This window comes from Panthera pardus, unplaced genomic scaffold, assembly GCF_024362965.1.
Source record: "Panthera pardus isolate Hobbes unplaced genomic scaffold, ASM2436296v1 HiC_scaffold_13, whole genome shotgun sequence".
Taxonomy (NCBI): Eukaryota; Metazoa; Chordata; class Mammalia; order Carnivora; family Felidae; genus Panthera; species Panthera pardus.
In genome coordinates, this window is record NW_026526688.1 from 8,269,759 (window position 1) to 8,291,171 (window position 21,413).

The 21,413-nt window shown below is 43.6% G+C and overlaps 1 protein-coding gene across 1 annotated transcript; it reads left to right on the forward strand.

Moving 5' to 3' along the window:
* The first annotated feature begins 1,197 nt into the window (after nt 1–1,197).
* On the forward strand, nt 1,198–13,461 carry SPCS3 (signal peptidase complex subunit 3). The gene is made up of 5 exons (XM_019434242.2): nt 1,198–1,455; nt 2,901–2,974; nt 5,225–5,301; nt 8,831–8,946; nt 9,886–13,461. Exons 1-5 carry the CDS (start codon nt 1,313–1,315, stop codon nt 10,016–10,018), a joined length of 543 nt encoding a protein of 180 aa, XP_019289787.1. The 5' UTR covers nt 1,198–1,312; the 3' UTR covers nt 10,019–13,461.
* The last annotated feature ends 7,952 nt before the right edge of the window (nt 13,462–21,413 follow it).

The following is a 21,413-nucleotide window of genomic DNA, read 5'->3' on the forward strand; positions in this document are numbered from 1 at the left end:
AACTCACCAACCATGAGATCATGATCTGAGCTGAAATCAGGAGTCAGACGCTGAAAGGTCTGAGCTCCCCAGGCGCCCCTGGTATAATTTCTGATAGCCCCTCAAGGATACTCAAGAAACTAGTCTGATATGTCAAGAGGAGCAGGCTGCTGTCAACAAATGAGCTAACGTGTCATGCAGGGATATAGTCCAGTGCACACAGGCAGACCAAACACAGTGGACTGAATGGCCAGATTCAAAAAGCAAGTGTGAGACAGGAGGGCCTGGGAATGAAGATCCGGAGTGCAGAGCCAAGACTCAGGGCCGTGACATATCGATGGCTTGCTAATTTAAAATATTTACACATTAAGGGGCGCCTGGGTGGCTCAGTCGGTTGAGCGTCAGACTTCGGCTCAGGTCATGATCCCGCAGTTCGTGGGTTCAGGCCCCACATCTGGCTCTGTGCTGACAGCTAGGAGCCTGGAGACTCCTTCAGATTCTGTATCTATCTCCTCTGCCCCTCCCCCGCTCGTGCTCTGTCTCTCTCTCTCTCTCTCCTCTCTCAAAAATAAATTAAAAAGCAAAAAAAATATTTATACATTGTGCTGTATGGCAATCCCACAGTAATTATCTCCTTCGATCTTAAGAACCCCGTGAGGTTATTCTTTTAGTTATGGGAAATGTCACGTTAAAATGCAAATATTTAAAATTGGTAGCAGCAGCTCTTAGCCGTCAGAAATAGCTTTAGCTGCAGTTGTAAGGCAAAGCATTACTGGGAACTGGACTGAGGTTTGACGTGGAAAGTAAAGTAAAGGCACACTGCTTTGGGGAACCGGGCGGCCACTCTTTCTGTCCCATACCCTCCCAAAAACTGTTGTAACTTTGACCCGATTTGACAAAGGGTAAGAGTTTTGTAAAGTGCTGCTTCCAACGCGCAGCCTCAGAACACACGCCAAACGAACTTGTTCTGCTGCTGGTTTCAAGCGCAAATTAATGAAATACCAGCACTCGGACCACCACACCGAAGGACCGGGAAAGAAGGCTGGGCGAGCCTAGCGGCCAAAGGAGAGGAAGCCAGGACAGGGGGCGGGTCTTCCGTAGCGAAACCCTTGCTCGCCGCTGATTGGTGGAGACGATAGGCCGCGAGGGTGGGTGTGTCCCGGGAGGCGGGCGCGCGCGCGCGCCGGAGGACCGGAAAGGAGGCGGGGCCGCGGCGGCGCGCGCTCCCGGAACGCGCGCGGGCGCAGGCGGCGCGGATCGCAGGGAGCCGGTCCGCGGCCGGAACGGGGTCCCCCGTGTGCGTGTGGAACGGGGCTCGGGACAGACGGTCGCGATGAACACGGTGCTGTCGCGGGCGAACTCGCTGTTCGCCTTCTCCCTGAGCGTGATGGCGGCGCTCACCTTCGGCTGCTTCATCACCACCGCCTTCAAAGACCGGAGCGTCCCGGTGCGGCTGCACGTCTCGCGGATCATGCTGTGAGTGCGGCCGAGGCCCGGCCGGCGGGGCGGGGCGCCTGGACCGGGCCGGGGTGGGCGTCGAGGCCGGGCCGCCGCGCCGGGGGCGGGGGGGGGGGGCCGCGGGGCAGGGCGTCCGGGGCCGCCCCCACCCTCCCCGCTGCCGAGCGGCCGTCGCCGCCGAGGGCGGACGCCCGGGTGGACGTCGCGGGCTTCCCGGCTTCCCCTCGAGCTCCCACCCCTCCGCCGCAAATTCCCGGGCTTGCTCTTAAATTTTAATTTTGAGTGTTACTCAGGCCAGTGCCTCCGCTTCCTTCCTGTTCCTCACTTCCCCCCGCCCGCGCCTGGCCAATGAGGGAGCAACACACCAGCAGAGCGGCGGCGCCGCCGGCCGCGCGCAGCCCGCCCGGTGCGCCGCCCGCTCGCCCGGGCTCCGGTGCGGTCCGCCCCGCCGCTGGTGAGCGCGCGGGGCCGGCCCCCCGCCGCTTTTGTCCTTCCTGCCTCAGCCGGCGGCGCACGCCTGCTGCCGCTTTGAAGTTGGCAGGAGGGGTCGGGACGCGCCGAGCGCGGTCGCCGTCCCAGCTCTCCGTTGCGGCGCGGTGGAGGTGGTCTAAGTCCGCCGCGTGAATAAATCGGCGAAAATGCCAAAAATGGGATTCCAGAATGACGTTGTCGTTTCGTGAATGCTTTTGGGTTTTTTTCCTTCATAATGTTGGTTCTCTGGCACTTTTTTCTTGGATACGTTGCTTTCCCCCCCCTGGTTCTCACCTCTTCTCTGTTCCATCTTGCATCAAGTTCACTCTCGTTCTTCAACGTCAGTTTCCTTGATTTCTTTGTCAGAGTCGCAGGCAAGCCAGTCCTCTAATCGCCGACTCCACCCCCCGCCACCACCCCCTTTTTTTTCTCTATTGCAGTTTATTAGATACTGTGTTTTAGATTCAAATAGACACAGGAACTGTTAGCTGGTGTTAATCTTGAGCAAGTTTCGTACCGTCCTGGACCTTAATTTCCTTTTGTCTAGAATGGAAATAATACCCAACTTGTAGGCTTGTTGGGCGAGGATTGAGATCGTAAAGAAAATATATTCTTCACCTGGCCCAGACACATAATAAGCACTCAATAAACAACAGTGGTTATCACTTTATCTTAGCTTCTTCCACACCACCTGTAGTCATCTGGAACCTTCTACCCATGCTATCGAAGTGCGTTACAGCAAGTGTTTACATTTTGAGCAGTTTTTACACCCCGCTAGGGATTCTTTGTTAAGGTATATGAATATGGCGAAAGACCGCATTTTGTATTAGATTAACATTTTTATCCTGTTTTCACACTTACAGGTTTTTCTGATTTTTACTTGTTTCTCTCTGGGATTGCTGTTGCACCTGTGCGTCCAGCTTTATGGAATTATGCGAATTGTGTGTGCTGTTATATTTGAAGGATGGTAATACTTTTGTCTTTATTTTTAGAAAAAATGTAGAAGACTTCACTGGACCTAGAGAAAGAAGTGATCTGGGATTCATTACATTTGATATAACGGCTGATATCCTTTAAGAAAATGTTTTATTGCTTTCTTTATAGTTGTATAATGATACACATGTTGCTTAGTGATTTTTGACTATCTCCTGAATCAACCATACTTTAGTTTCTTTTTTTAAAAATATAATTTATTGTCAAACTGGCTCCCATACAACACCCAGTGCTCATCCCAACAAGTGCCCTCCTCAATGCCCATCACCCATTTTCCCCTCTCCGTCACCCCCCACCAACCTTCAGTTTGTTCTCTGTATTTAAGAGTCTCTAATGGTTTGCCTCCCTCCCTCTCTGTAACTCTTTTTTCCCCCCTTCCCTTCCCCCATGGTCTTCTTCTGTTAAGTTTCGCAAGATAAACATCTGCACCCTTGAGTTTCTATGTTTCTATTAGTAAGAGTTTTCATACCTTTTCATTCACACTTTGAAAAAAATTATTTTTGGATTCTTCAGTTATCATTTTATGAACCTACTTTAAATTGTTCACAGAGACATTAACTAGATTGAAAGCTGTAAGAGAGTTTGAATCTGTATTTCAGAAAGAAAAAACCAGGTTGTTTGGATTACAGAAAGAAAGATGTTACCAGTGCTCAGCTTATGTAGATGGAATCTTTCACGTACAATCCCAAGTATAGATCCATATTTTACGATAGCAGATATACGTAGATGGAATATTTTATGTACAGTCCCAAGTAAAATATCCATATTTTACAGTAGCAGAGAGAAACCTAGGTTAAAAAAGTGAATTGGCATCTCTTAAGGTTTAGAAGATCATTATCAGAATGGTCATTGGTAAACTGTATGAGCATTTTGCCATTATCGTTTTTTTATAAGTACTTTTATCATAGGAGTCAGAAAAATCTTAATATTTAAAGGAGTTAATTTAAAATGAGGATGATTTAATATTTTCTCTTTATCTTGAGTTTCTACCTTTGGAAACTGTTCATTTTGGCCAATCCAGTCTTCTGGGGTCTCGGTAGCGTTGTTGCCTGCCCCTTCCAGTGCAGTCACCTGGCTCTTTAAGACCTCGGTATTAAAATTGGCTCTGGTGATGGCACTGTCTGAACTTGGGTAAAGCACCTGTCTGTCGAAGCAGATAACATTCCCGGAGAGTTTACCTGATACGGCTCTTTACTGCCATGGAATTACTTTAACTGGACTTTTTAGAAATAAAATGTTGAGTTTAGAAAGAGACTAAGAATTAGCTCTCTAGACACTTTTTCAGGAAATAGAGTGCACCGTGACAACAGTCCCGTGGTAAACTTGGTATGTCTGCTTTTGAGTCTTCACGTCATTTTAAAACTAGTAAGGAGCTTGGATCTCTTGTGAAAGTAGTAGCTTGTGTACCTGGAGAATTACAGTGAAATTTCCTGATCTCTCAACAACTGTACATATTCAGTCTCATTTGTAGTTAAGTCAGATTTTCTTAATGCTGCTGCTACACTTGAAATTGTGCCCTTTCTTCTAAAGCGCTATCCTAGACTTCTCCATTCTCCTGCAGTAGTGTGATTCTTAGCGAATACACATGTCTAAACGTGGAATGAAATAGATGTGTTGCTGTCGGTATGAAAATGCACATAATGAAAAGGCTTCACCATTTACATATAATACTTAATAAAAACGCAAACATTAACTCCGTTCATTTCCCAGTGACACAGCTCTTGTGTTGAATCCTCATGAATTTTTTTTTCTTCACTCTGATAGGCTGATGAAATCAAATTGGTATTCAACTGCATATTCTTACCAAAGCACTTCATGGATTGAGACATTTTGGTCTCTGCTGGCATGTGTCCAAAAGCAACGTGGACAATTTATTATACTTCGTGTAATTAACATGAGCTAGTTCATGTTTGCTTATCAGTAAATTTAAATGGCGAGGGCTGGTTATCCTTTAGAACATCCATGGAATCGAAAGTGCTTGAAGGATTAAATCCTCTTTCTTTTAGGCTTAGTCGATGTCACAGAAAGCTAAATTTTGTATTGCTCTGTTATTATTAACCGAAGAATCTCAGCTAGTAATGCCTAGAGGTGTGGGGTGATAATGCTAATAATCTTGCTGATATATTTTTCTTTGAAATGAGCTAGATTTTGCGATATATATATATACATATCATGTATTTTTACTAAATTAGTGTCTCACTATGTTTCTGGCCCACCTCTCCTTTTTTTCTCTTTTAGTATTAGTATTGTGGATAATTATGAACAAGAGTGGTTTAAAAGTGGTATGCTGCCTCATGATTTATATATTCCTTAATTTATTTACATCTAGAGAACATATTTGATTGGAATGTTAAGCAATTGTTTCTTTATTTATCAGCAGAATATTCAACAAAAAATAATGTAAGTATATATATACACATATCTAAGTTTTAATAGGTCTTTAAAACCTCATTAGTTAATAGATCATTAAAACCTGATTTTATTTATTTATTAATTTATTTTAAATGTTTATTTTGAGAGAGAGAGAGTGTGTGTGCTCGTGAGCACACAGGAGAGGGACAGAGAGGAGAGAGAGAATCCCTAGAATCCCGCGAAAAGGGACATCATGACCTGAGCTGAAATCAAGAGTGGGACGCCCAGCCGACTGAGCCACCCAAGGTGCTCCAAGAATATAAATTGTATATATTTAGAGTATCTGACCTGAGGAGTTTGGTAAAAATCACAGGCCTGCGGAGAGGTGATTCTACTAAGAAAACATCTCCTTTGGTAGCCTCTGTCTTTTTTCTGCTTCTGTAGCTCTCTAGTATTGTGGTCCCCTGATTGGGGTGCGGACGGGGCAGTCCATAAGGAAAACCGTTCAGAGCCATTTTTTCCTCTCTTACGGATCTAGGAAGAGTTGCCTGTTTTTCAGTTCATTAGCTTTTTACTGGCTGTTCGGATGGAGTGGCCGCTTCCAAGCTCCTCACGCGCCATACTGGAAAGAAGTTGATCTGTATGTTTCTCTGTTTAAAATAAAAGGGAAAGAAGCTTTACTAATACTTGCAATACGGGCTGACGTTAATATTCACACTCAGTCCCTAAGTCAGGTGATTACGTGTCTCCTACAACATGCAGCGTCCCTGGAGGAAGATGAATTCAGCGGGCAGGAGGTTGACCACACTGCCTGCATTTCTTCATTCATTCATTTTCAGCATTTTGTAAGGTGCAGTATAATCCAATTGAGTGGGTGATATTACCTATTTCTTTTAAGTTTACTTTTATTTTGAGAGAGAGCGTGCAGGGGAGGAGCAGAAAGAGGGAGGGAGGGAGAAAGAGAGAGAGAGAGACTGAGAGACTCCCAAGCAAGCTCCATGCTGTCAGTACAGAGCCCGATATGGATGGGGCTTGAGCCCACGAACCGTGAGATCATGACCTGAGCCAAGATCAAGAGTTGGCTGCTTAACCCACTGAGCCGCCAAGGTTCCTCTGATGTTATCTATTTTTAAATAAACGAATCCTCACAAAATGGAAAAAATGGTCGAAAAGATTCCTGCAAAGGAATCACAGGTTGAAAATGTGAATGGTTCAACCACATGTAAGCAACAGGAAAGGGGCAGAGCTGGTGGGTTTCTTTCTCTTGGGAGCTGCTTAGCCACAGTGGATTAAAAAAAGAGAGAGCTGAGATCTAATAAAAAAGTTGGCTGAGAAAATTCAACATTGGTCAGGAATACTATTTGAAATGCAAATTTGCCTTGACTGTCAGTGATGATATCATCCGAAAGTAGTAATGTGTACTGTGCACATCATTTGTAAATAAAAATGCATCTTTTGGGGTTTGTGCTCAAAATAATTTGTGATCGAAAATCTTTGGAGACCATTTCCAATGATAAGGTCAGGAAGGATGTTGCTGAATGCTGGGTGTACGAGGAAATGGGGGTGAGGCATTGCTGCTCGGGTGTCACACTCTTCAGGCCAGTTTTCTTTCCACAGCTTTGGAGAAAGGTATGTGAATCAACAAACTCTGTGAGCTGTATTTACGGCTCTCATTACCCATGTATGTAATTAAAAACTGTAAAGGTGACAAATATTTGAATCATGTCAGATCAGTTTAAAATCCATCTAAATATTTCTATTTTTCTTCTCATGTGAACTATTTTGATAGTCTTACCAAGCCGTATATCTCCAGTTAACATTGGTCTGTTGGGAAATATTTTCCTTTGCTTTGGAGTTGTATGGGATTCACCAATTATTTACTTAAAAGTAATCTTTCTAATCATAAACTAGAGTTTATCAGAAGTTTTGTAATGAAAAGCTACACTAAACTACTAGGTTAAAACACTGCTAAAATTGTTAATTTGTAGATTGAAACTTACTGGTCCATTTTGATTTAGAGCTTTTTTTGCAGATAAGAGTAAGGGTTGAGATATTTGTATGGAGTGTCACTAAAACAGAAATCCCCTGAAAGTGTCAAGTGAATGATTGTGATAAATGGATTAAAATACAAAAGTAAAATCCATGGAATTAAAATGTGCTTCTTTGTTATTTCACCTAAGTCACTCTCGTGTTTGTTACCATACAGTCTGGAGGTAATTCGTATTTAGAGATGAGTCTACTTCTGTATGTTATTTGAACTATATTTCCTTTCAAGGGATGAAAAATTAATCAACTTTATCTGTTGATTGGTTTGATTAGTTAACTGCAATTTTTCGTATTTCAATTCATTTTACATTTATTTTGAGCATACCTTTTATACCACAAAATGTGTTAGGCACTCGGATTATCGGGTTGGATGAGTTTTGGTCCTTGTCCTTGAGAATCAACAAAATGTTAGAAGGGTCATTTAGAAAAACTTACTCTGAAGGTAAGAGTAATGACTGTATACACACATACTATTCTACAGGTCTCAACAAATTATCCAAATTTATGTGTCACCTTGGCGACAGGTGTGCCTAAGTCATATTCATAATTCTGGTTTACCCCAGTGTAACTAGTAAGTTAATACAACTTGGAACTTTGACACGTCATTGCTTTGGCGGATGAATAAATGTACATAAGATGTCATTTCACTTCGGCATATCTTTGTATGTTCTTCAGTCTCGATGTTTCTGTTTAATCTTCGCGGTTTTATGGTGAAGATTTGAAACCTCTTAGAAATTACTTCCACATTCCTTTTTAGTGAGCACAGTCCCCACATGCTGGCAGTTGGCCTCCCAGGCTAATAATGCATAATAGCTTTATAAGAACAGATGTCTTGGGATTTAGTAGTGATCACAAATGTGTTTTGTCTTCATTTTATGCCCCTCATTTTCCAAACAGAACTTGCTTTTGATGTGTCAAAATAGCGGTTTCAAAGAATTGGCTTCTAGAATGTTGCCATAAATGAAACAATGATGTGCCTATGGTTAATTTAAGGGAAAAATATTTAGAAGGCTTCATTTCTTTAGTGATTCTTCGATAATTTAAAGACCTTGGGGATACGTAAATATTCATGATCTAATCTGGCTGCAGTGACCCCTGTTAACAGTGTGACGGACCAGGAATAGTTGCCTCAGTTTCCCTGACACTATGCAGAGTCCACACTGAGCTGGGCAGGAGAGGTGATTTACGAGAATGCTTTCCTTCCAGGGATTCTAATCCCTTCTGTGTCTCCAAGGGCCTTTCTCTGGAGAGCGAGTAGGTCTACACCCTCGGAATAAGCTGTGGGGGCCCTAAATGACAGTTGCCTTAGCAAAAGCAGTGATTTCCTGGGAGATCATCTTTTGTCCCAGCAAAGCTCAACTTCTTATGTGTGTCCTCTTGTTATTATTTTGTGTGCTTTAAGATTTTAGCAATTCCCTCAAAAGTTGTATCAGTAATATAAATTAAACTATTTGCTTAGCACTGCTTTGAATTTGAAGTGACAGAGGTGAACTTCCGATGAGCTGTCTAATTCATTTTCATTTTAATGTAGGCTCTCAACCAAGTAGTCCTCTGGGACAAGATTGTTCTGCGAGGTGATAATCCAAAGCTGCTGTTGAAAGATATGAAAACAAAATATTTTTTCTTTGACGATGGAAATGGCCTCAAGTGAGCAATTCTTTGTCCTTCTTTACTTGTAATTGTGCGGGGGAGAGAACGATGTAAAGTATTTTTTATTTTAAAGAAAAAGATTAGAGGGTACAAAGAGGACAGTTGAGAAAGAAGAAAAGTATATGGATCCAAACCAGAGGATTGGGTAGAAATCCTGTCACAGTAACTGGGATTTAGGAAAAGCACACAGTTTCTTGCAGTACGTGAACCCCGGTCACGCTCAGAAAGCCCTCAGATGCTTCCAGTCCCAAGTGCGCAGGGGGCCTGGGCTGTCCCACCTGCGGTAGGACTGTGGTTGGCAGGGGGCTCCTTATGGAACACGGGGAGGGAAGTTCTCGGGGACCCTTAATGGAGAAATAGTGCATCCATCCAGGAGGTGACACTGAGGGCCGTTGCTGTGCTTCTCTGAACTTCCCTGAACCTCAGTTTCCTTTCACACCCAGTGAAGGAATTAGAATGGCTGGTCTTTTGGGGTCATTTTTAGCTCTTAAGCTCTGCGAGTAAACATTGGAAAGGATTTTAGGGGAGAGCTGTTTTAACCAAAGCTCTGGTTTTGCAGACGAAAAATTGCCAGCCGTGAGAAATTGTGATGTGTTCACAATCTAGACAAGGATAGAATTAGATTGCAAATCATTGCCTGCTGACATCTAGCTCAAATCTCTTTATATTCTCTGTGTTTTACTCATTTAAGCTTTTTGGCTGGTGGTTCTAATAACTGTAACTGAGTGAATTTAGGTAGGTCATCATGGGATGCCTGCAAATAGAATGCGGGTCCCTGGGATTTCAGAAGACGAGAAAACTTCTGTTGATAGATGAGGGTTCCAGTTGCAAATAGCTAGTTCTATAGTATTTGAGCCTCAGTGCTTGAATTAAAATGTTTTGTTTGAACTAAAAATGTTTCTGCTGACATCCGTTTATTATTATATCTTTTTATAGGGGAAACAGGAATGTCACTTTAACCCTGTCTTGGAACGTTGTACCAAATGCTGGAATTCTACCTCTTGTGACAGGATCAGGTCATGTATCTGTCCCATTTCCAGATACATATGAAATAACGAAGAGTTATTAAATTATTCTGAATTTGAAGCAACATATTTTTATACTTAATGAATCATATCTCATTTTTCTCTTCCCTTGTATCTTCATTTGTTTTTCGGTTGTTACTTTTTTGGGGGGGGGGCATAAGACTAACATCAAAAGGCATATTTGAAAGGTTAATGTGCTATTTAGACTCAATTTTACAAACAAAACACACACAAAAGAAGGCCACCAGAGTGGAGTATTACAAAAATAAGACAACTACATAATAAAGATTTGTAACAAATTTATCTTGGAGATATTCCCTGTATGTCCATGATTCTTTATGGAATAGAAAGTGAGCATGAAGAGTTGTTAAAACTTTTAGGTGCCTGTGGACTTATGAGAATGCTATTTTATGCCTTGCATTCATGCAGGTTCACATCGGATGTGATTCAGAAGCGGACATTCTCTTTGAGGGTGTGTCTCATTACTGGAAGCACTAAGATGGTTATTTGTGAGACACCTGGTTTATAAAACAGCCAAGAGGGACGGGATTTTGTTCCATTTGTCTTAGGAATGCCCCATGATGCTTGGTTTTCTTACAGGTGACGAGCAACCTTCTCCACTTAAAGACTAAATACCTCTTTATAAGCTGGAAATCATTCTAACTCACTTTAAAGTCTCTTAAGTCAACCAAATATGTGTGTCTCAGTGCTTTCTCTAAAATTGTTCCTTTGTATTATATCTTTGTGTGAACTTTTAGCATTGCCATTGAAAGTTGAGAACGTTTGCATGGTTTACCTTCTGAGTTAAGTTTGTTTTCGTGAGCATGCCTCGTGCCACTGAGTGGTAATTATTTAAAATTTTTTGTAGGTCCACATTTTAATAATTATTGCGGTAATAATCAGTATTTGTTGGTGTGCTTTTCCACTTAGAAGCACTCTCATATGTTTTACTATGTGTTCTCCTCGATAATCTAATGAGGTAAGTAGTTCGAATGTTAGGTCTTTGCAGATGAAGAAACTGACACCCGGAAGTTTATTGAATTGCTTTGTGGTTACCTAGCAAGGAAGGGAGTTAAAAGTTCCCTCAGATTATCTCTAAGCCTGTCCTTTCTCCTGTAGCTCTGATTACCGGCTAATCAGAATTCACTTCCAATTTTCATTATGTTTTCTGTGACCCTGGACCCTCTTTCGGCCTCTCCTTAAAGCGGTTTCCCATTCTGTATGAAAGTGACTAATTTTCAGGCTGCCAACAACTTCTACAGAGAGGATCTCTGGTTTCATTCTCTGCATAAATTAATTTTACTTTGTGAAAAGTAGAAGAATCCAAATGTATATAGAAATAATTTAAATGCAGAATAATACACAGTTGAATATATGATCATATTTAACATGATTTTTTCTTACTGTGAACCAATAAATGCCCTCAAGGAAGCAAGTACAAATCAATTACCCTTAAAAGCAAGACCAGACACTGTAGTTACACTCTCAGCAGTAACCAAAAAGGGCTAATGTTTTCTAAGAATAGGTTTAAGCTAACAGTTGTTCCATTTACCTCCTATGAAACACCTCCCCATTTCCTTACATTGGTTTTAGCGGTCACTGTGTGTGATCCCGTGGTTTGTGTCAAAGGTTGCAGGTGTCCGATCACCAGTACCAGAGTGGGTGTGGCCCCCAGCTTCTTCATTCAGCTGTTCAGGGTCTCGGTTTCTTTATCTGTAGGACGGAGTTGGAGAGTCCTTAACTTAAACAGTGGTTCTTTTATAACCACAGGAGTCTGAAATGCGTGGTATCTGTTCAGCAGAGACTGAACAGAAAAGCCCTTTAGTAATGTGACAAGAAGGTGACCAGAAGACTAACACACAGCTGTTCCTCCTGATTTGACTTTGTTTCTGTTAGATTTTGTACCCAGAAAATTTAACTTTCTATAGTTTGTACAGATGTTACACGTGGAAGCGTAGTATCCGTAGGTGTCTCGGCTGAACCCAGGGTGCGTTCGTGAAGGCGGGCCCAACCAGGTGCAGGCGCCGGTGTGGTGGTTCCCTACACCTCTGTGATGGCGCATGTGCTAGGTTGCCGGAGACAAATGTTGAAGTTTACTTGAGTTGAAGTTTATTTGACCAGTTCGCCCGCTTCTTGGGAGTTTGGTGAGGAAGAGGAGCAGAAAGATCCCAGTAGCACAATGGTTAGGTTTTGGTTTCTACTGAACTTTGGGCAACTGCTCAGGACAAGAATGCTCCAACGTGGGAATAAGAAACCTCTGTCTCAGGAACTCATTTTTGGGTCGCACGGTTTTGTTGGTTGACCGTGATTCTTCATAAAAACAGATGGCCTTGTGTTCAGTTTGATCAGCATATCATCTACCTTAGTGTCTGTGTTTTCAAGAAGTCTTACAAAGTCCAAGGCTTCAGATTGAACAGAAACCTAAGTGTTAGAAATGTCTGAGCCCAGAGAGGATCTTGGGAAAGGAGAACGATTGCAAGAAACGTACCTAAAAGAATTCTGGTTAGAAACCAAGTAATTTGCAGTTCGCACACATCGTCCTTTTCTGTAGCAGGTTAGCCTAGAGAAGCTCTGTCAGTGCTTTTTTATTTCCCCAGTTGATTACATTTGGTTTCTTGATGCTTAAAGGAAAATAACAGAAAACTGACGCTTCAGAGATTCCTAAGGGTGTAATGGGAAAGTGGGTGATTGTAAATTTCCTATTTTGGAATTGTTTTACAGTTCTTTGGTGGGTCTGGCCGGCTTAGTAATAGCACGAAGATGGGTCTTTAAGGTTGTATCAGACATTTTTCCCCCAATATTCTATCTAAAGCTTCGTGATTGAAAGCTTCGGGTCTTTGAGGTATAGGTTACTGGAGGTGCTATTTTGTAATATTGTGAATTGACGTGAGCTGAGTGTAGGGAGAAAAACCGTAAGCTGTGAACTTTGGTAGTAAAACAACACCTATTTGTTTCAGACACTTTGTTTTTAGTAGAGAGCCTGTGTATGTTCTGTGTGACTGCCAGTGGGTTTAAAGAGGTCTCTTTCAAAAGTTGCACGTTTTGAAGCGATTTAGGAAATTGTTTACTTTACAAATAACAGATTCGTAAGAAAAAAAATTCATGAAAATACTGAAGATATGTTTGAGGATTTTCGTAATTGCAATAAACAGCCTTTTTTTCTAATGAAGATGAATTTTGTTTACGAGTAAAAGTGTGCATTTTAAAAGACTTTCAGATACATGCTTTTTATGTCAAGCTGCTGAACTAGAAGAAAATGAAGCCAAGTCGAGTAAACTTAAGTTTTCTTTTTTTTTTTCTTTTTGTGGGGTGGGTGGTGGGGGGAGGTTATTTCCATCTAAAATATCTTCTCCAGACACTGTATGCTCCTTTCCTAGACTGTAAGCTCTTTGAGGGCAGTCCTGTCGGATTTGTCTTTGTATCTTTCCCCGCGCCTAGCACAGTGCCTTGCACGGAACAGGCGCCTAATAAATACGGATGATGAATGAAGTCCCTTGTCTTTGTGGCCAAACCGCGGGGGCTGCTTTGTTGCCGACACTCTCCCTGCCTGGTGAGTGCCGCCGGCTTCCCTTCTTGAGCTCCCGGTGACGTGGGGTGAGTCTTGTTTCCTTGCAGCCCCGTTAGGCTGCTGAGTGGAGGCCGGGATGCTGCTCCTCCTGCTTCTGTGAGCCGTGTTCTCCCAGCCCTCACTTTTGATCGTGAGCGAGCCAAGGGGTAGTGAGTGAAGGAGGAGAGTGATCTGGAAAGTGCTTTACTCTAGTACGAGAAAACCACAACCTAGACCCGACTCAAAATCTGCAAGATGCGTGCTTAGCTCCTGAAGAAATTGGTGGGAAATGCGGGTGCCTCCGTGTCAAGGTCTGGTTTGCCGAGCCTGCACCAGTTTGGCCCCCAGCCCTCAACACGTCTGGCTCACGGGGCTGCACTGAAGCTACGCATTTCCGGAAAATTCCAATTTTTATCTATCCTTTACCTGAGAAGAGAGAGGAGTTTCGAAGAAAACAGAACGTTTCCCAGGGAACTCAGGCAAAGCAACTCCCTCAAGGATAGAAAATCAGCTGACTTCAGTGGGGACTTGTGTTTTAAAGCCTAAGCGTATGTTATTTGGGAGGATACGAGAGGTCAGGCCAGCTTTTGGCTTTGTTTTCTTCAAACCTGGGCCACCCCGCATCAGAACTTCAGTGCTTAGATCTGTGTTGTACTCGCCAGGTCGTAGGTTAAAGCAAGAATCCGGGGCTCAGAAAACCGTCGCCTGATTCCTGAGTTCTTCCTGCAGAGAGAAGAGTGCATAGCTTTGGCAGGTGTGCCCTGTTCCACCTGAAGAGACCTGGAGCTGAAAGTAGCTTCCCAGCTGGCCCTTCCCCTCCCCCGTGAGAGTAGCGACGAGGCATCTCCTTTCTGGAACGTGGGCGCTTCCCGCACATCCCGCTGGCGCATCTGTTGAGTGTAGCTGGCAGCAGGCATCTGGGAGGAGAAAAGCAAGCGTGCTGATTGGCAGGGGATCCGTGAGACAAAGCCTCTGCTCTTTTCTTCTATCGGCCACCACTTCTGCGCCCCTTGCCCCGCTCCCTTGCGGGCTCGGAAGGGCTGTAACCTGCCTGGGAGAGGAGGGGAGAACAAATCTGAAGGGTGGGAGTGGGAGGAGTGGAGAGGAGGAGGGTTCTGAGATGCGAATCCGAAAACAAGGGCATTTGGGCGTAGAGGGCACTGCATCCCGTTAGCAGAGCCCCCCCACGTTTGTTTGAGAAGTTGGGGGCCTGTCCCGTTGCTGCAGCCCCTGCTGCTAAGACCCCCGCTGTTGTATTACCCTGTCTGCCGAGACCAGGAGGGCCTGAAATCCTCTGGGAATCACGTTCACCTCTCAGTAATGTTTTACCAACGCTATGATGTTGGGAGAGACTGATGGCTACCTGCTCGCTGCTCTCATCTCAGCATTCGAGAGCTCAAATACTCTGCGTTAATTCAGGTCCCACTAACTGCTGTCATAGAGAAACCTCAAAATTTGAGTAGTTCATTTCCTGCCTTAAGGAAGCTAAAGTGGGAAGGAGGTGAGGTGGTCAGGCAGTTTTCCAGAAGGTGTGATTGAAGGGCCCAGGTGTGTCCCATCTCATGACAGCCATCCCGGGGTGGGGGGAGGGAGGGAGGCCCACAGCCCTTCCACCTGGCTGGCTGGGGTGGGGGAAACTGCAGAAATCTTGCCGCTTAATTAGCTTGGCCCAGAAGCGTCACATAACGTTTTAGCGTTTTCTGTATTTTTTTTGTTTAAATTGTGTAGGCATTCAGAGTTTTCTGAAAGTGAGCATATTAGGTTTTAAGAGTTAGGTTTTAAAACACTTATCGGGCATTAGAATTCCCTGACAAATGTAATCTTTCTACCCAGTACTCCCTCCTTAGAGTGATTTTTATTTTTTAAGTTTCGGTGAAGGGGTACCCAGTTGATACTGATTTCCTTCTTCCCTGGTTGCTGCTGTTTGCATCACTCAATGCTGCTCGAATACACAGAAGATCTCTTAGTGAATGCTGTTCACAGCTCTTGCCCAACTTTGATGTAGTGTTCTCCATGCCTTTAGGACTTGGAAGAGATTCCTGGGAGTCAGACTATTAAGTGCGGGTAACTTTGAACACTTGAGAGCCCATCAAAGCTACTGGGCCTCCGTGGCTTCCATACAAGGAGCCTAAGCAAACGTTGCTTCACTGAAAGCTTACTGCAGCATATAACACATCTACACACACAGCCACCATTGACCACCTTGATCTTCCGGTTTGCCAAGCAGGCTCGCGTTGCATGAACTTCTCAGTACCTCCTGGAGCCTCTGATTGAATGTGACAAGCCTCGTGTCTGCTCATTTAATCAGCTCAGGCATGTCACATGGCAAAGCCTTCGACCTAAAGTCAAAAGGGTGGAAATGTAAAATCGATCAGGAAGTAATGCAAGTCTCAAGAAGCACTTCGTAATCCTCTTAAGAGGAAGGGGGAGGGAATTCTTGGGAGTAATGACATAATTTATCACACATCCCTAAGCGATATAATTTAGTTTTGCTTGGTTATGAACATAAGTGAATGTTATCATAGGAATTTTTTTTTTTTTTTTTTTTTTTGTCTTGCTGCTTTGGCTCAGTAAATTTGAGAGATTCATTAATGTTTTTGTGGGAAGCTATAGTTTATGCTGAATTTTCATTGTGTAATAATAATTGTAATATAGTAATGCATAGCAATCCATAGTCTGCATAATTTCTTCACCTGTTCTGTTGATGGACAGTTGTGAGTATTCTCACACAGGTAGCCTGGTGGGTTTGTGTTTCTCTAGGAAAGAGATCTTCAGACATTTTTGGTTGCACATCAAAGATTTATGGGGTGAAAAAAAGAATTGCTAATATTATTAAACATTTAAAATTTTTCATCTTGTGAAAATAGTATAAAGGTTGTAATTTTTGGCATCGTGTAAATAATAAAATTTTAAAGTACAAACTGGTGTATTACTGTAAGACATGTAGCTAAATGTATCAAATGGAATAGAAATATGATTGATAGTCACATTTATTTTATTTCTAATGACCAAGTTCTTCCTTAATGGTAAAATGTTTAATTATTTTTTCTTCTGCTTAAAATCATACTTACATTCCTTTTCCCCAATAAAATTTATCATAACGGGTATCGGTACAGATAGCAATATTTTCAAAAATCTTTGGTAACTGTACCACGCTTCTTCGTAGTCAAAATATGTACATAAAATTTTCTGTAACCCCATTGTTCTAAGTGTGTGTTTGTTTATTGATTTATTCACTGATAACATTTATTCACCTTTGAGAGACAGAGAGCCTGAGTGGGGAAGGCACAGAGAGTGAGGGAGGCAGTATCTGAAGCAGGCTCCAGGCTCTGAGCTGTCAGCACAGAACCCAACGTGGGGCTCGAACCCACGAACCACAAGATCGTGACCTGAGCCTAAGTTGGACGCTTAACCAACTGAGCCATCCAGGTGCCCCCTAAGTGTTTAAAAGCTCTTCCATCTACCAACAGTACACAGTCAAAATATAGATATATTAGAAAATTTGATAAATCATTACTAAATAATTATAACTCAGTGAAATCGGCTCAGATGGGGGCGTCATGATTGACGGTGCTTTTATTAAAAGAGTTGTCAAATTCTCTCTTTCCCCCAGGGTTTTCCACCTGGCAGCAATGCACTACAGTAAGATTCTGGGTAAAGTCCATGTTTCCTCTGCGAAGGGAAGCTGGTCAAGGAGGACCTCAAGGTCAGGCCCGTTGTCAGCCGGGTCAGGTTAGAAAAGTGCAAAGCTGATGATTTGCGTGGAGCAGTCTGTCCTGTGCAGAGTCTCATGTTCCTTCCGATTGAAGACCACTGCTCTAACATATATGCCTAAGACTGGGATGTTCTCAGTCTTGGGGGATTCACATCCTCGTCTCTCCTACCTCTTCCCCGGCTTTCCCCAGATGGTTTTTTCAAGCGTGAGACCCCTTTGCTTACACTTCGCCTACATTTGGTCTTGCAGATGTTGGTGCTTGCCGGGCTGATGGATGTCCAGTGGTGTCTCACTTTGGTTTTGATTTCCATTTTCCTGATGGTGAAAGTGTAATCATTTTGACTTTCTTCTCAGGTATTTATTGCTCACTTGGATGTGTTTTGTACAGTGCGTGTTCCAACCTCACCCCTCTTCTTGTCTGTCTTCATTGACTTGAAAGAGTTCTTTAGATATTCTCCATCCCAGTCTTTTGTTACTCACATCTATTTCACTCTGGCTTCCCCTCTCACTCCTTGCATGGTGTCTCTTGGTAAATACAAATTCTTAATGTAGTCGGATCTTTGAGTGTTTCTTTTATTACTTCAGACTCTTTCCAAGCATTCTGTCAGCTTTGGCAGAGTGCCGTGTAACAAAGAGTTCCCAGCTTTGAAGTCAGAAGTATCTGGGTTTGGATTCGGGTTCTGTCACTTTCTAGCTCTGCGAACTGGGGCAAGTCATAATTAGTTTTGTAACAGAGCAACTTGCCCACGCAGAATGCTTGGTATTGAGCGAGCTGTAGGTGCCTGGCATTAGTATGTGTGCTTCGCATATACTTCTTGTTAAATGAGCTCACAACAACCCCATGAGGGATTATTGTTCCCAGTTTAAGGACAAGGAAACTGAGAGATAGGCGAGCAGCCTCCCCGAGGCCATGAGGGTCTTTGGTGGAGCCAATATTCACACCCTGGCATCTACAGGAGAGCTTGAATCATCTTCCACGAAGGCTGAGCTGTTTCCTCAGAAACATGGGAATGATCGAACCTTCTTTCAGACTTGCTGTGAGAAATAACTATGTGTGGAAAAGAACCTTCTAGCATTCGGAGCGTATAGCAGGATTTTAGTATTTCTCTGAAATGAGCATGTGGGGGAGTTGAGCGGACAGAATCGAACAGTTCACAGACTTTAAAGTCTCTCAGCAAAGACATAGTTTTTTTTCCTCTCTCTCGTACATATAATTACAGAACAAGTTATGTCGTTATTTCACTTGATGCAAAACGGTGAGTCTTGCTTCGGTGTTTTTCTAGTAAAGATGGAAAAAGACCAATTTCTTCAGTCAGATTAGCTTATTAGTGGTCATGAAAAGTATGGAAACATTTACCCTCATTTTAACCATGCAAAATAAGAAGGACCAGGTTAAAAAAAAAATCAAGAAATAAACCTTTGGCTGGAAGGAGGTGTGCGAGACAAAATGTGCCAGACAATGAAGGAGATGAGGTTCTCCCGGCCATTGCGATTGGGAGAACATTCGTTTCTGCAAGAGGATGTTTCAAAGAGGAAGAAGACTTGGCATTTTATAGAGGTAAACAAGGCAATCAAGAGGCAGCCTTGGGTTCTCGGAGTGTGTGGGGAGGTGATCCCTGGAAGTGAGTTGCTTCCCGGAACTTCCAAGGTAGTGAAATGTCTCAACCACTGCCTCCTTCCGGGAGCACAGGGCTCAGAACATTTTAACAGCGTCCTTGCTACCAGGACCGCTACGAGAACCGCAGAATCCTCTGGCAACACCGTAGGTCGGTATCCAGGAAGTGGTCATCGTCAAGGCAACGCGTTGCAAACCTCATCAGGAGACTAAGAGATGAGCATGAAACGCTTCTATGCCACATGGTTTGTAACTTAAAAAAATTTCTTTAACGTCTACTTATTTTTGAGAGAGAGAGACAGAGAGAGACAGAGAGAGAGACAGACTGTTAGCAGGGGAGGGGCAGAGAGAGAGGGAGACACAGAATCCGAAGCAGGCTCCAGGCTCCGAGCTGTCAGCACAGAGCCCGACGCGGGGCTCGAACCCACGAACCGCGAGATCGTGACCTGAGCCGAAGTCGGACGCTTCACCGACTGAGCCACCCAGGCGCCCCAGACTTATAGTTTGTAACTTAAAGATTGACAGTTCACAAACCACCAGCTCTTCACCCTGGGTTATATCACAGCAATAACAAATTCAATGAAACCAGTATTAACATACTTTCCATCAGGTTCTGAATATTTTTATTTAAGTCAGGGCCTCATGGTGTTTCTCTCCACCTGCCATGTATCTACTCAAAATCCTCGATGACCTTTCCGATCGATAATGACCTATACCGGCAGCAACACTGTTAACAGGTTGTGAAAGCGCCCCCGGGGTGCTCACCCTTACTAATTAGGAAATCAGAAGCCTCCCCTTCGCCGCGGGAGGAGGAGGGGGGGGGAGGAGACCCTGGGATTGAGGCAGAGGCTCCGCCTTCCCGCTGAGCGTCAGGACGTCAGTCTTACGTCAAATGCTGACGTCACTCCCTTCCTTCTTGCCGGCGTGTTTTATCCAGCCGCAGGCGTGAGCGTAGTAAGAGTGTGAGAAAGAGGTCACGGTCCCATAGCTTTAACAGGATGGTTCTCGTTGTCCTGTGTGATCATTAGCTATTGTCCTTAGTCTCTTACTGTGCGTAATGTATAAAGCACCCTTCCCCCCCGGGTGTGCATGTACTGGGGAGGACTGAGTCCACTGGGCCGGGTGCCAGCACAACGAGGTCCCCTGTACGGTCCCTGGGGCCGGGTTTGCCTCCTGGTAACATCTTCCACAACTGGCAGTGGGAGGAACCCAGGCCCAACAAGCTCTACGAAGTTTAATGGGAGAAAGAAACAATGTATCCCTGTCTCGCGGCTTCAGTGAATTCTTTAAGTGAGGCGGCACAGGCGGAGAATTTTGTACGTAAGTGAAACGGTTTTTATTCATTTGAACCTGTAAAACCACTAGCGAGGGAAGTCATCTTCACCAAGGCGCTTTTCCGAGTTTCTTGGTTTTAAAATTTAACTTCTCTGCAGGAAAATGTTGTAGGGCCAAATCATTTCGCAAAGAGCCTTCAGGGCCCTGGGCTCAGTGCCGTCTCTGCGCCTTGATGCCCTGGCATTTCATATGACCCTCATGAAATGGAAATTCTTCACCTTGCGCAGCTGTGTTCAGGTGCAAGGCTGTGGAAAAATCAAATCCTTGGCGATGGTCTTGTTCGCAAAGGCTGGTGGTCTGCTGATTGCTGGAGTTTTGGTGCCCTCTGGTGGTGTCGTTGGGGAAAGCAAGCGCGCTGTATGGGATCGCTGTGTCAGGTTCACAGTTGCGCAAGGCTCAAGTTTGTAAAGAAAAATTACCTGTAGAAAGGGCACTTGTCAATGCATTTAGTTTTCCCTCACATGGAAATTGATAAAGCCTTTGAGAGTGTTGAGGTAAGGGAAAGCAGTATCTAATCTCATGAACTGAGCCCAGACTCAAAAACCAGTGTCAAAGAAAAGAATTATCCATCTTTCAGAGGGGCTAACAGAAATAAATCTGTTTTTATCGCATGTGTGTGCACCTTGCCACTAAATCCCCTCTCACTGAAACAAGACAAGGAAGTTTTGTTTATTTTCTTTTGTTTATTCTTCTTTAAAACAAGGAAGTTTTAAGAGGTCACTGAAAATCCGAGTAAAAACAGACCCACTAACAGTATGCAAAATACGGTATTTTCTGGGCAGTCTGAACAACAAACTTAGAACAGTAGATGGTGTGGCCCTACAGTAAATAGCATGCAAGCATTTTACTTTCATCCTTTTGGGGTCCTGATGTTTTAGAGAGATCTCTTCAAAACATTTTTTATTTTTACATTTATTTATTTTTGAGAGACAGAGAGAGACAGAGCACAACTGGGGGAGGGTAGAGAATGAGACACAGAATCCAAAGCAGGCGTCAGGCTCTGAGCTGTCAGCACAGAGCCCGGTGTGGGGCTCGAACCCACAAACCGTGAGATCATGACCTGAGCCAAAGTCAGACGCTTAACCAACTGAGCCACCCAGGCGCTAAATAGATTAAGACGGGTTTTAAAATCCAATTTTCATTGGTCATTATATGAATGTCAGTGTATTTGGACTTGTTCTCTTTGTACTGTAAGGACAATCTATTTCTTTGCTTATTTTTTCTCTT

What these genes read in the sequence shown, in the direction of transcription:
- SPCS3 (XM_019434242.2), top strand. Translation starts at nt 1,313, where the DNA reads ATGAACACGGTGCTGTCGCGGGCGAACTCGCTGTTCGCCTTCTCCCTG. An exon ending in TACATTTGATATAACGGCTG is followed by an intron (nt 2,975 to 5,224) that starts ATATCCTTTAAG and finishes TAATTTATTTAC; the next exon opens with ATCTAGAGAACATATTTGAT. An exon ending in AATATTCAACAAAAAATAAT is followed by an intron (nt 5,302 to 8,830) that starts GTAAGTATATAT and finishes ATTTTAATGTAG; the next exon opens with GCTCTCAACCAAGTAGTCCT.